This window comes from Pteropus alecto, unplaced genomic scaffold (genome assembly GCF_000325575.1).
Source record: "Pteropus alecto unplaced genomic scaffold, ASM32557v1 scaffold113, whole genome shotgun sequence".
NCBI lineage: Eukaryota > Metazoa > Chordata > Mammalia > Chiroptera > Pteropodidae > Pteropus > Pteropus alecto.
In genome coordinates, this window is record NW_006433949.1 from 6,595,021 (window position 1) to 6,608,346 (window position 13,326).

The 13,326-nt window shown below is 49.8% G+C and overlaps 1 protein-coding gene across 2 annotated transcripts in view; it reads left to right on the forward strand.

Moving 5' to 3' along the window:
• The window catches only part of DGCR2 (DiGeorge syndrome critical region gene 2), a 49,527-nt gene that overhangs the window by 20,335 nt on the left and 15,866 nt on the right, over positions 1 to 13,326 (forward strand). Inside the window, exons 3-6 of one of the 2 annotated variants that reach the window (XM_015586783.2) lie at positions 576 to 701; positions 3,039 to 3,249; positions 4,942 to 5,018; positions 10,652 to 10,828. In XM_015586783.2, the coding sequence (XP_015442269.2) occupies positions 576 to 701; positions 3,039 to 3,249; positions 4,942 to 5,018; positions 10,652 to 10,828 (591 nt within the window). Of the gene's footprint in view, positions 1 to 575; positions 702 to 3,029; positions 3,250 to 4,941; positions 5,019 to 10,651; positions 10,829 to 13,326 lie in introns of both variants that reach the window. The other variant, XM_025044501.1, reaches the window with a different exon arrangement.

The window sequence follows — 13,326 nt, forward strand, 5'->3', positions numbered from 1 at the left end:
GACATTGCCTCTGGCTCTCTCCTGTTCTGTGCCTTGAAGAAATTCTCTCTTCTCTGAGAGAGAAGAGAGTCATTCTCCTCTCTCAGAGGATCTGAACACAGAAAAGAGCATGGAAGGACTGACCTACAAATGACCATTAGACCAGCAGCTTCCTGTTCATACCTCCAACCATGCATTGAGGCCTGCTACACACTTGGGCCTGTGCTGGGCGCCAGGGAACCAGGCAGGAATGTACCGAGGCCCTGGCCTTGAGGCTGTGAGAAGGACCAGCAGGCAGGTGGGCAGATGGTGACTCGGGCCCAGTGCCAAGCATTTCAGAAGGGATCACACACAGTGGATCCCCCTTCGTGCTAACAGGGGAGACTCTCAGGCATTCTGGGGGTGGGAGGGCAACCTGGGCTCTGGAAAGAATCCCCATGGGGCTAGAGCCTACTGAGAGGTTTTCAGCAGAAAAGGCTGACCCCGTGCTGTGTCAGCAGTAGCATGTTGGAAAGTTCCTCCCAGCCACAAGTAGTCAGTCTGACCGCGCTGCTGTAGGGATGGTGCTTACAGCCCACTTCTCATTTTGCTTTCAGAAGTGACCGGGGAGTCTCGTCCATACCATGAGAAGGAGGCTGTGGATCCGCGGCAGGGGAGGGCCCGAGGCGGCAACCCTATGCACTTCCACGCGGTGAACGGGGCGCAGGCCGTCCGCTTCAGCAGTAAGTTGCAGACCTGCCTGTTCATGAGCTAAGACTTGAGGCCCCACTTGGTTGTGTGTGGGGTGTCTTTTAAAAGGGCCCTTCAGGGCAGTCGGGAACTGTCATCCTTCTTTGTGAATGAGGCTGCGCAAAGCCATCCAGGCCCTGAGTAGTGAAGCCTTGACATGAACCTGGCCTCTGGAACCAGACTGCTTGTTTTCAAGAGGTGGCTACCTCTCAGGGCTGGGCTCCAGTGGCCCTACCATAGCTGGAAACAGGCTCCAAGAGACTAGGTACAGCTGATGGTGTGGGAAGTCTCTACCTCAGTTTAAAAAAAAAAAAATCGAGTATTTAATGAATGCCCTGTGACATTAAGATTTTAAAGGAGCATAACAAAATTAAGGAAAGTCGAAAGGCAGAAAAACCACAGCCAAACAGACATGCTTAGGCATGACGAGCATACTCACTGCTGCACGAGAAACACAGGGAATCCTAGGCCTCAGTGCTGGATGGTCGTTAGTCCTCACCTCACAGACGCTCAGCCCTGCGAAGTACCTTGGAGGTCCGCTTGCACCCTGCAAGGCCACCAGTGCTCCTCGTAGCTCCAACCTCGTGAGAAGCCTTGGTTCCCCGATGGGGACTGCGAGCCAGGTAGTGGGGTCAGCCGGCTGCTGAGCCCTGACGTTGTGCTTGGCTTCGACACATACAATCTTGCAGGGGTATAGTGTAAGCTTAGCAGGTGAGGAGACTGCACCTCTGAGAGGTCACATAAGGCGACTCCAGGACTCAGCCCCATGGACTCACAACTCTTAGTCCCATGCACTTTGGTCACTTACCTACTTTCTTTTGAATAGGTAATATTTGTGCCTAGGGAATAATGAGACAGAGTTCAAAAGATAAAAAAAGATAAGCCAATAGAAACTAATGTTCCCTCCCTCCATTGCCCCCCCTCGCTGTCTTCTGTCCCCAGAGGGCTTCCTCTGGACCCAGGATGTGGGTGAGGCACCAGAATGGAAGCCCGCACTGCTACTCGCCCAGCCGAGATGGTCGGCTGCTGCATACCTCAGTGTCTCCCCGCTCTAACCTAGATACAGGACAGAATCCACCTACAGGGGGTATGGAAGGTTGAACACATTGTGGAAGGAAGGCTTAGAAACACACAGCAAAGGCTACCTCGTGATCCCCTGCCTTCACACCCATGCCACACACTGCGCATCTCCCCTCCCCTGCTCGGTGATCCCTAAGGGCTGGTTCCTGTTTACAGGGAAGGCCTTCCTGCGTGTTCCGTCCTGTGTAAGCAGGCCCTCCCCGTGGATAGGTGATGCTGTCCTGCTGTGTTGTAGCAGTGCTGTGGTACGCCTCACTGGCTCGGGGACCAGAGTTTCCTGTCCCATAATCTCTGTCCCTGTGTTCATAAGTTACACACACATGTGCTCTAAGTAATAAAGACACAAGCATCAGTCTTTAAGAAGTTTACTAGTTCCAGAGACTGTATATTTAAAAATTGCATTTTGTTAATTGACTTTGTTAAAGATTGTTACTCTTCATCAGTGTACTATTAGTTCAGAAGCAGTACCCCAGCATTTGAAAGTTCTAGGTTCTATAGAACAAGCTGTTGCCCTTACCCAAGGCTGGCCATTTGGGATGGGGGCCTTTTCAACCCTTCTGGTGGATCTGCCTGGCGAGATGTCTGGCCCGGCCTGTCTAACAGAGACGCAGGCTCCAGCTGGCTACTCGGCCTTTGCCCACCGTGGAACCACCTCGGCCTCTTTTTCTCATCTGTGGGAAGTAGGAGTTGGTCTTACAATTTCAGTAGCCCTTCCAGCTCTAATCTCTTGAGCTTGTTTTAGGCGAGTACTGGCCAGCACTCATGTGAACAGAAAAGGAGGGCCAAGGACTAGGCTCGGGAAACAGTGGGCTTGCTGGCGGGGTGGCTGGAGAGCTGGCATATTGGGGCAGCAAGGGCAATGTAGGGGGGGAGCCTCCCTGCTCAGTCCTGCCAGGCCTTGCAGTGAGCCGGTGTGGGAGTTCTGCTGTCTTGTCAACCAGACTTAATCAGAGAAAGAAACCCACTTTACTGAACGAATTCAGCAACTAGTCTTTACTGCCAAGTAAATTAAAAGACCTTGTAGAAATGGGAGGAATCACTGAATATCGTCGTACCTTAGGTTGCATCTGTGTCTTAGAGACACTTGAGCATTACACAAAGTACATGGTCTTAAAGGCAGAGCTTTTCCTCTTGAGCCTCACTTTCCTTGTTTCGCAAGGGTGATTTCTGAGCAGCATAACTAATTTCGTTTTGGAATGAAGATCCTAATTCGGGGGGGACAATCCCCTTCCGTCCTTCATGTTTCCTAGGGAAGTGCCCGACAGGATGGCACCACTACGAAGGCACGGCTAGCTGCTATAGAGTTTACCTGAGTGGAGAGAACTACTGGGATGCCGCACAGACCTGCCAGCGTGTCAACGGCTCCCTCGCCACCTTCTCCACCGACCAGGAGCTACACTTTGTTCTGGCCCAGGAATGGGACCAGCCGGAGCGGAGTTTTGCTTGGCAGGACCAGCACAAGTAAGTTCTAGGTCGGAGACCCAGGGATCTGGGGGTCGGGCTAATGCCCACTGAGCACATGGCCAGTCCTAAAGCATAGTCAGCAGCTGATATCTGGAGGAGGACAACTCCTCCTACTGGAAACAAATGGAGATCCAGGGGTTTAGAGTGGGTATTGATAATGGGGTGGGGCTCTCAGAAGGGTAGAGACAGGCTGCTACCTTGTCACCTTGGGCCACTCCCTTTTGTTGGTCCTCCCTCTGTGGGTTCAGCTCTAGTTGCTGACCTTCCGGGGGACCAGGACTGTGTCAGGAGGGGCTGCTTGGTATGGGCCATCCTGGGCCTAGCGTGAGGGGTACGCAGGTGGGTGGTAGTTCCTTCTGAGAAAGTGGGCTCTGCCAGGCCCTGTGCTCAGTGCCTTCTGGGGGCCTGCTCATTAGTCTTCCCAGAAACACAGGAGGCCAGTGGGCGAGAAGACTGGGGCCCAGGTGAGTGAGCACATGACCATGGGCACACACTAGCTGGGGTATGCCTGTGTTCCAGCCTGAGCAGTCTGGCTCCAAAGCCTGGCTCTTGACCCCCAAGGCTATATAGTATTGAGGAAAGGTATGGAAACTGGCTGACTGCCAACATCTCCCAGGCCCCAGCTTGTGGAGACAGGTGTTTGCCAAGGCTTGTGGTATGCAGGCTCATGCTGCCCCATCCACACTGCTCTGGGCAGGAGGGTGAATTGCTGGGGTCACCAGATTGCCAGTGTCCCCTCGCAGCAATGGTACAGGCTATCATGCTGACACAGGAGCACGATGGACTGCGTCAGGTGGGAGAGAGCTTTTAAGACCTGAGCTGTGTTTTGGCTCCACTGTCATACACCATAACACTGGCAAGTCATGAGACCGTGCTATTTCTCCTTCTGCAGCTACAAAGTGAGAAAAATATCACTTAGCCCACAGAGTGGTTGCAAGTCCATGGAGAAGCAAGAGGGCTCATCCCAGTGGGTAGGAAAGCACCCATCTCCTCAGGGTGGGTGGCATGCATGGTAGTAGGCTGACGGGGCAGAGTGGCACTGTACCAGGGTACCCTCTGTGGCAGTGGACTTGCCGATAATATTTCCAGGGCTGGGCTGGTGAGGGGCGCACACACAGCAGGTGGCCTTGACTGTCGGCCAGGTCCTCAGGCACGGCCCCCTCAGTGCTGTGACATGTCCTTGGGGGCAGCTGCAGGCATGGGTAGGCTGGCTCTGATCTGGAGACCCAGTGGGAGGCCATGCACATGGTTATATCCACCACTGCACAGTATAATCATGGGTTTGATTTTTATTGAAATGTGTAATTTATATACCATAAAATTTAGTCCTTTAGAGGATACCATTCTGTGCCTTTAGTGTATTCACAGAGTTATATTCAGCTGGCTCTGTGTCCACCCCAAACAGGGTTAGCCTTGCTTAGAACGTGAAAGCCATATTGGATCAACTAATAGGAACAGTCTTGGCAGGAGTTTCCCAAGATAAAACTTTTTCTGACCTGTGAAGTTGTTTAGAATTTTAATGCATTTTATTATTACAATTAAGTATCAAAAGTTTAAAAAATCATTAATGCTTTAGAAGTTCAGTGCTTTAATGGACAGTGTAATTATTAAGATACACTCACGCACAATCAGTGGCTGCTTCCCTGCCGCCAGTGGCGCTGAGGTCCTTGCATTTCTGTCCTCCTGCAGGTTGTGGGTTGGCTACCGGTATGTCATCACTGGCCGGAACCGCTCCTTAGAAGGCCACTGGGAGGTCGCATTCAAAAGTAAGCCTTTCTGGTTTTTCGAAAAGGTTGTTGAGTTTGAAATCTGGATATACCATCCTGACTAGGGGGCACGTTGCCGGGGTCTCCCCGACTCCCTCTCATTTGTAATTCCTGGCATATAGGGGTGCCTGGTGTGAAAACATGGAGAGGAATGGGCCCCAGTTCACAGAAGGGCTCTGATGACGGGTGGGCGCCCTGGGGCCAGACCCCTCTTCTAGGCTCCGTGCAGGGCTGGGGCTTATCACTTAGTCAGATTTCTAGACCGTTCATTCTCCTTTTAAAGTTAAGGACTTTAATTGGGGTACAAAATGAATATACAAATTGTGCAGCTACCATGAACCAGAGAGGGAAGGACAAGCTTCCTAGGACAGAGAAGTCCAGAATTAGAATCCAAAGCTTGAAGGAAAGCTATCAGGCAGATAAAATTAAAATAGATTGAGTACGTGTGAGAGGGTGTATGTGTGAATGAGAGTATGTGTGCGAGAGTGTGTGTGAGTGAGCATGCCGCTTTTAGAGTTTTATGCTTAGTTCTTGGAAATGCCAAGGTAGCGTGAAGGAAGCCTGGCTGGTATGGGCACTGAGCTCCTGCCCGCCTGTCCTTCCCCTCCAGTCGCATTGCCCCAACACAGGTTTCACACAGGCCCTGAATGTGCCCCCCTCTACTTGTCACCCAAGCCACATTCCCTCGCCCTGTCCCTCATCAGCCCTCAGCTATTGGGCTGCTCTTTGGGCGTCTGACTTGAGCTTGGGTCCTGTCCTTTTTCCCCAAACATATCCCAGTCCTGCTGTTGATGTCTTAAATGTCTCTGAGAAAGAAAAGTGAGGAGTGGGGGGCCTAGGGACCCGAGGCATCTTGCTCTGTCACCTCACTGCAGAGAATGAAGGGGCATCAAGCTCAGGCAAAGCTCACCTGTTTCCCCAGCCTGGGTGACCTTGTGGTCACCAGCTATGTCTCTGCACAGAGGGAGCGAAGGTGCAGATAGGATCTGTGTTGAGAAGAAACAGGACCCTGGACAGCTGGTTTCCCTAGAGAGAGGCAGGGCCCCACAGGGCAGGAGGTGATGAGCCTGGCACCTGGGAAGGGGCAGGTTGTGTAGGTAGAGACCGCGGAAGCCCCAGCAGAGGGAGCCTTACCCACTGTTCCCTGCTTCTGCTTTAAGATGTTACCCCATTCTTGTACCCTCCGAATGTCCTACTGAAAGCACCACCGACATTCCCAAAGTTCATAAGAGTATTGTTTAGATTTCCCACAGGAGTAGTTGACAAATAAATGGAAGTGGCTTTTGGGTTTCCAGGCCCCAGTGTCACAGTGTGCCTTGCATAGGATAATTCTTCTAGTAGTTTTTCATCTGCCCTAATCACAGCTGTCAGAGATGAATCCTAGGCCAGAGCCCAGGCCCCAGTGGAGGGTGCTGGCCTTTAGGACAGTGTAGACACTCCGGGACATGGTTATCTTCTTGATACTGGTAGTTAAAAAGAGAAATCATCAGTCTACGTGGTATGACAGCATGTTCTGAGCTAGGAGGGGCGTGGTACCCTTATCTGTGGTATGAGAATGGAAGGGCCTTAGGTGAGCTCTAATGAGCATGCTTGTCTCTGTGGCCCCATGGAGGCAAGAGAAGCGTGACCTGAAATTTAGAAAAAGATAAATGAGTGTGTCAACACTGGCAGTGGTGGTTCAGTGTGTAGGGGGCCCCAAGGCATGCCACCCACACAGGCAGTGCACTGGGGCCCTGACGTCCAGCAGTTCTGCATGGTGCAGCGTGTGGTTGGCTGCTTGTGCCTGCTTAAATGGACTTGGGAATTCTGTTATGGTTTTAAGTAGTGGCCACAAAATGAATGTGTGGCTAAAAAAGATACATTATAACTGGCCTGGACACTTGACATAGCTCAACATTGTGAGTTGTTCTAGATTTGAAGACATTAAAGGAACATAAAACCAGATATAACGCATGAACCTTGATGGCATCCTAGATTGAGAGAGGAGTTACGAAAAACTTCTCGGGAACAGTGAGGGGAATTAGATGTGTTTGTAGTAGAGAGTGACTTGATTTTCTTAGACGTGACGATAGTATTGTGGTTGTACGATTTTAGGAGATGAGTACTTGTGTGTAGGGTGTAGTGTCTGCAGGAGGAAAAGCTCCCTGGGAGAGGGGGAAGGGATGAACCAAACTGCAGGATGGAAGACAGGGCATTCGTTTACTCTGTGTACTTGAACGTTTCCATATTAAAAGTATTTCGAAGGTTTCTGCTAAGAAACTGCGGAGTGAAAAGAATGCTGAGAACACAACCCCCAGCAAACAAGAGGATAGCAGAGCCCACCCTCCTGCTTCTAGGAGGAATGTGACCTGGTGGTACAAAATGCGATCCAGCCAGGTCTGGGAGGTTCGATGTATCACAAAGATGGCATGAAGTGGGTTTAAATCTTCGGTCTGTAATGATGAGCCCTTCCCTAAGACAAGATTGTCCTGAAAATGTTAGCTAATAGTAGTATGAAGCTACCATGGGAAAATGTTTAAAATGTTTATTTCAGCTACATCTTGTCCAACATTTTCCTGTGCATGCGTGTGGTATGTATTGGCATAGTAGCAGGTGAGTGGTACTATTGGTGAACACATATGAGGCACTCCTCATGTGCATTTTAAGTTGGAGCACTGAGCAGGAGAGGGCTCCCGAGGGCTTTCAGGAACGCAGTCCCCTGGCCTCTCCCTTAAGTGGGAGGCTCTGCCTCTGGGCCCCTGTCTGCCAGCCCATCGGCCCTGCCCCAGGGTGAGACCTTGAGGATGTGACTGCAGCCAGGACCTGGCAAGCTAGAGACCAGGAGCAGCCACCATGGAGAATGCGGGGCCATCGTTTTTATAACGTGTGGCCCAAATTTGAAAAAAACAGATCTATGTTGCCTAGAGACTCATCCATGTTTTCCCACAAGACTCCAAGTGACTGTGTCACTTCAGCTTCTGGTTATTACACTTGGTATTTATTTTAAACATAAAAACAGAAGCATGCTGTGTGATGTGTCCACGTGTTGTGTTATTTGCTTATTTAAGATATGTTTGGGCGACTTTGTCCTTCTTGTCTGCTCTGTGTCTCGTGTATGTACCTCTAGGGGCACATTCCTGTCACAGGTGGGCTGGGAGGATGTGGCCCTTTGGTGTCCCTTGACCCACCCAGGACCTGCCTGTGGGACCTCAGATCTAGAAGCCTCTGTCAGCAGTAAAGAAGAGACTATTGGGGAGAAGGACCAGGCTCAGGCTGGCCTAGCAGCTGCTAGAAGGCGCAGGGCAGAGGCAGTGTCCCCTGGGGTAGGTGACCGTCAGGCTAGACTCTATCAGTCTGCAGTTCCTCTTTGGGAAGGGGGCCCTGGGAATGAGGTCGCCGCCTCTAGGATGGGGCATTTGTGAGGATCCCCAGGCCCCTGGTGGGCCCCAGTGAGCAAGGTGAACCATAAGAGTGCCACAGTACCAAAATAGAAAGGTGAGGTCCTGCATTGGGGACGGGAGTGGGAGAAGTGATTCTTCCAAGCCAAGGGAACAAGGGGACAGAGACATGGAGGTGGGAGTGGCTGCCTGATGGGTGTGCAGGAGAGGTAAAGGCAGAGAAATGAGTAGGGGTCTGCAGGTGGGAGATGGCACAATGCCTACATGGCTCCTGGGATGACTGCAATACCTTCCTGCAAGATGTAGGTCCTTCAGGTGGAGCAGGACGTTGATGGCAGAGTTTGTCAGGAAGTAATGGCAGGCCCTGGAGAGGAATCTGCTAGAGCTAGAGACATGCGGGCCCTCCCTAACCAACCCCTCTCACACCTTACATCCTTTCAAACATATCCAGAATCTCATCATTTGTCCCCAGGTGACAGCTACCAGATCCGACGTCACTCAAATTACCTTCAGCTACCGCCATCAGCCTGGTCTCTTTGCTCCCACCCCCACCCACTCCATCCTCCTCACATGGCTGCCTGAGGGTCCTCCGCCCCCACAAAGGCACAGTCCTCACTGAGACCTGCAGTGGGTTTTCCAGCTCTGCCCTCCACTCCCACCACGCCCTTAGCCCTTCTCTCCAGCCACAGGGGTGCCTGCTCTTCCCACATGCTCTTGCCTCGGGCCACCTTTGCTCCCACTGAAGCCCTCCCTGAGCTGCTGCTTCCCTGCTGGGGGCGGGGGGGGCACTCTGCTGCAGAAGAAAGGAACATAGCTGCCCTGCCCTTGGCTAGCGTCTAGGACCTGATGGGGAGTAGGTGGAGCCTGCTCTGCTAGGACTGCAAGAACAGTAGGATTTATGGTGAACACCTGCTTTCCTTGGCGGGCCTGGAATTACGGTGGGCAGGGGGTTGACACCCAGGCTTCCCTGGGCGGAAACGCCGCATGTTGCAGCACTGCTGGCAAAGGCCCACTCCTTGGCACCTTCCCTCAGGCAGGGCGAGCTCCAGGGAAGCCTGGCTTCCTCCAGACTCCATCTGAGCTGTCCTTTCCCTGATATATCTTGCTGTGTCTCTGTAATAAATCTTAACCATAACTATGGCTAGATGTGGGATCCCTTGAGTAAAGCAGTGAGCCTGTGGATGGCGTGGGACCCCCAACACAAGCAGTGTCAGGAATGTTGCTGCACCCCCTCCCTCCAGCTTCTGTTCCCATATCTGCTCCAAGGCCTGCCCTCACCTCCATGTTCCAGCTTTGTTCTCGCTGTAGCAGCCATGAGCTTCCGACATGTATACTTCACTTATTCTGTTCATCATCTGTCTCTGCCCTTTACAACCCCCACTCAGATGTTGGCTCCACAGAGCAAGGATCTTTGCCCGCTGTCGTTTCCCAGTCTGCCCTGAGTACCTGTGTCCAGGATTGGGGCTTGCCAATATTCGTTCAGTCAGAGGGAGAGTGATTAGGAGGCTGTATTAGATTCCTGGGTCCTAGACGAAAGGCTTCGAGGTTCACGGCCCTCTCCCCCAACATCCCTACATCCCCACCCTGAGCTGCGAGGGAGTGTGATTTCTGATCACCTCATCCCCAGCTTGGAAGGCAAGAGCTGAGAGGATGACAAAGAGTCTCCCTGGAGCTGGAGGTGGGTCCCAGAGAGCCAGCATTTTCCTAGAGTTCACCCTGCCAGTTGGTGCTCCTGGCACGTGTGGGAGCCACAATTCTGCCTGAACTGTGTATTCCTAGCAGGTGCGGTGGGCACCATCAAGTCATTCTCCATTTATCAGTTGATACTCTGTTTTAAGGGAGAACCTTCCTGTCCCTGCCTCTATTTATTTGTTCATTTTATCCATATGAACTCATCACTGTGTTACAACCCATTACTTCACTCAGTCTTCATGTTGTTGCTCTACCTTTAAATGTCCCCGGCAAAGGGCAGTCCTCCCCTGGCTCTCGGTCCCGTATGACTTGTTCATGTGCTTGCCTCCCCGGCTTCACAGGAGCTCCCCCCGTAGTCCAGGTGCCCAGACCCACTTTCAGAGGAGCTAAGGGAAGTCATGAGTGAACGAATGCCTTAATGCAGTACAGCTAAGACTTAGCAGTCCATGAGCTCTTTGATTAATAGTCAGTTTGGGAGGGCCTCGGTCCTTGTGAAGACTGAGCATGATTGGGATGTTGACATTATGTTGTAATGGCCAGCCCTCATTTTTGTCTCACCAACAGGTTCCTCAGAGGTGTTCCTTCCCCCAAACCCCATCTTCGCCTCAGCAATGTCAGAAAGTGACAACATGTTCTGTGCCCAGCTCCAGTGCTTCCACTTCCCCACCCTCCGCCACCACGACCTGCACAGCTGGCATGCTGAGAACTGCTACGAGAAGTCTTCGTTTCTGTGTAAAAGAAGTAAGCCACCTTGAACCTGATTTCTCTGGTGAGCCGTAGGGAGCAGTGCTTCTCGTGAGTGTGGCTTTCTACTTTCTGGACTTTGATGTCGACCGTGAGTGAACGTACCTGTTTTATAGTGGACAGCAGGCGCACTGTGCCTGGCTCACACTTTACTCGGAAGGTGCACAGGTGCCTTGGGGTTGAAGGCAAGAGCTTGGGCTGGGGCCCAAGGCGAGTATGAGCCTGGCTGGCCTGCTGCTTAGCTCTATTGCCATCCCTGGCCCTCATTTCTCTTTCCCAGGATAGAGGCAGATTCCTGCTCTTCTCAGCTTGGTGTTGTTAGGGTACTAAATGAGAATGGTGACGGGAGTACTTGCCAAATATCATGGTATCTAGGAGCTTGTGACTCCCTTGGTCACCTCCCCTGCTCTCTGCTGTCCTGCTAAGATCCTTCACTCTGCTTCTCTATTTGCCCTGTCTGGACCACTCTCTTCTTCAGTCTGTGGTGTCACGAGTCTTAACCTGTCCTTCTGCCAGCTCTCTTGCCCACATTCCACATCGAGGTCTCTTCCAGCTTTGGGGGTTCACAGTGTGGTTGTGCTGATCAAGGGCAGGGCTCCCCGTCAGTCCCCTCTGCTATGGACGGAGGGTGGAATCGTGCCCAGATGCAGCCTGTGAGGCAGGGGCGGGTTGTTATTCAATTTTCTTATGCTTAGAGCATTTTCCTTGTATCTTTCTGTTATTGATTTTGAGTTTGATTCCATTATAGTCAGAGAATGAGTTCCATATGGTAACCGTTATTTTAAGTTTGTTGTATATTTTATGCCCCCAGATACTGTCTGTCTTGGCGAATGTTCATGGATGCTTCAAAAATGTGTTTTTTGCTGTCGAGTGGGGAGAAAGTAAGGGGGTGGGGCGGGGGGAGAGCGTGTGTGTGTGTGTGTAAGAGAGAGAGAGAAAGAGAATTAGATCTTATTGGTTGATTGTGGTGGTCAAATATTCTATCTTCGCCAATGTACTGTCTAGGGATTCTGTTGATTGTTGAGAGGGAGGCATCGAATTGTGGAGTTGTCTACTTCTCTTTTTAGTTCTATCAGTTTTTATTTTACAAGCTGTCCTTTTGACATGTCCCCATCATTATTTGAGCATTTCCAGATTCATTTTATTATACTCTAGAATCATCCTTTTCTCCAAGGAGCCTTAGAGGACCTGTGCACTAGTTAGGCTCATTGCTTTTACATCATCTCAGTGGACAGAACTAAGATGTTAGTGTGTGCGCGTGTGTGTGTATACAGATATCTTGGATATTGATTTTAAATATTGGTTTAGTTTCTTTAATGATTATAGACATATTCAAGTTTTCTAGTTATTTTTCAGTCTGTTTTGGTAAGTCATATTTAGGGCATTGCCGATGCGATCTAAATTTTCTAATTCATTGTTGCAAAATTCTCTTAGCATTCTTTTATGATTTCTTGAAGCATTTTATGTCTGTCATTATGACCTCCTTTTAACTTCTAATATTATTTTTATTTTCTTCCTTCCCTCTTTCTCAGTCTTGCTTGTGTGTTTGCCACTTTGGTTCGTCTTTATGAAGAACCAGCTTTGGGTGGTAATTGATTCTCAGTGCTCTGTATCTGTTTTCTGTGCCATTAATTTTTGCTGCCAATCTCTATCCTTTTACTGTCATTAGGTTTATACTTTTTTTAACTATTAGAGTTAGATTCTCGACTCCTTAATTTTTAGTATTTCTAATAAGCAGCACTTAAGCTTCAGTTTTCCCTCTACATACATACATACAAACAGTAAAGTGCCAGATCTTCAGTGCAACCACTTCCCAGGTCAAGATGTGGAATGTTTCCAGCACCCCAGAAGAAGCCTCCTGCCTCTGCCTAGTCAATATATTTACCATCTTCCCAGAAGCCATTCTGTCATAGGTTAACCATAGATATATACTGTATTTACTAATGGTCTCTAATTTAATGTTGTGGTTTAAATGTACTGTGATCAAATAAGATGATATTTATGTTCTTTTTTCTTTGTAAGAATTTGTTTTGTGGCCTTGAATTGGGTTTATTTTTGTTACCGTTTTGTATGTGCTTGAACTCTGGGCTGTAGGATCCTTTATACATTTTTTAACTCAAGCTTATTGATAGTATTACTCTATGTTTTCTGGCTGCATGATATATCAGTTGTTGAAAAACATATCATACTATCTCACTGTGGATGTTGATTCATCCATTCTTTCCTGATATTTTCTAATTTTAGCTTTATCTGCCTTCAGATTAAGCCCTTAATCATTGTTATATCTTCTGGTGAATTAAACCTTCTTATCATTACGTAATGATGCTTTTTATCCATAGTAGTTTCTCTTCGTTTTACTTAAATTCAGCTTCTTTTCCAGCGGCTTCTGGAAAATGGTGTTAAAAGAACATGCTTAATTGTCAGATAGCCAGAGTGTTTAATCCAGGTTTGGCCTTGAGCAAGTTTCTTGAGCTCTGTCCCTTGGGTTCCACATC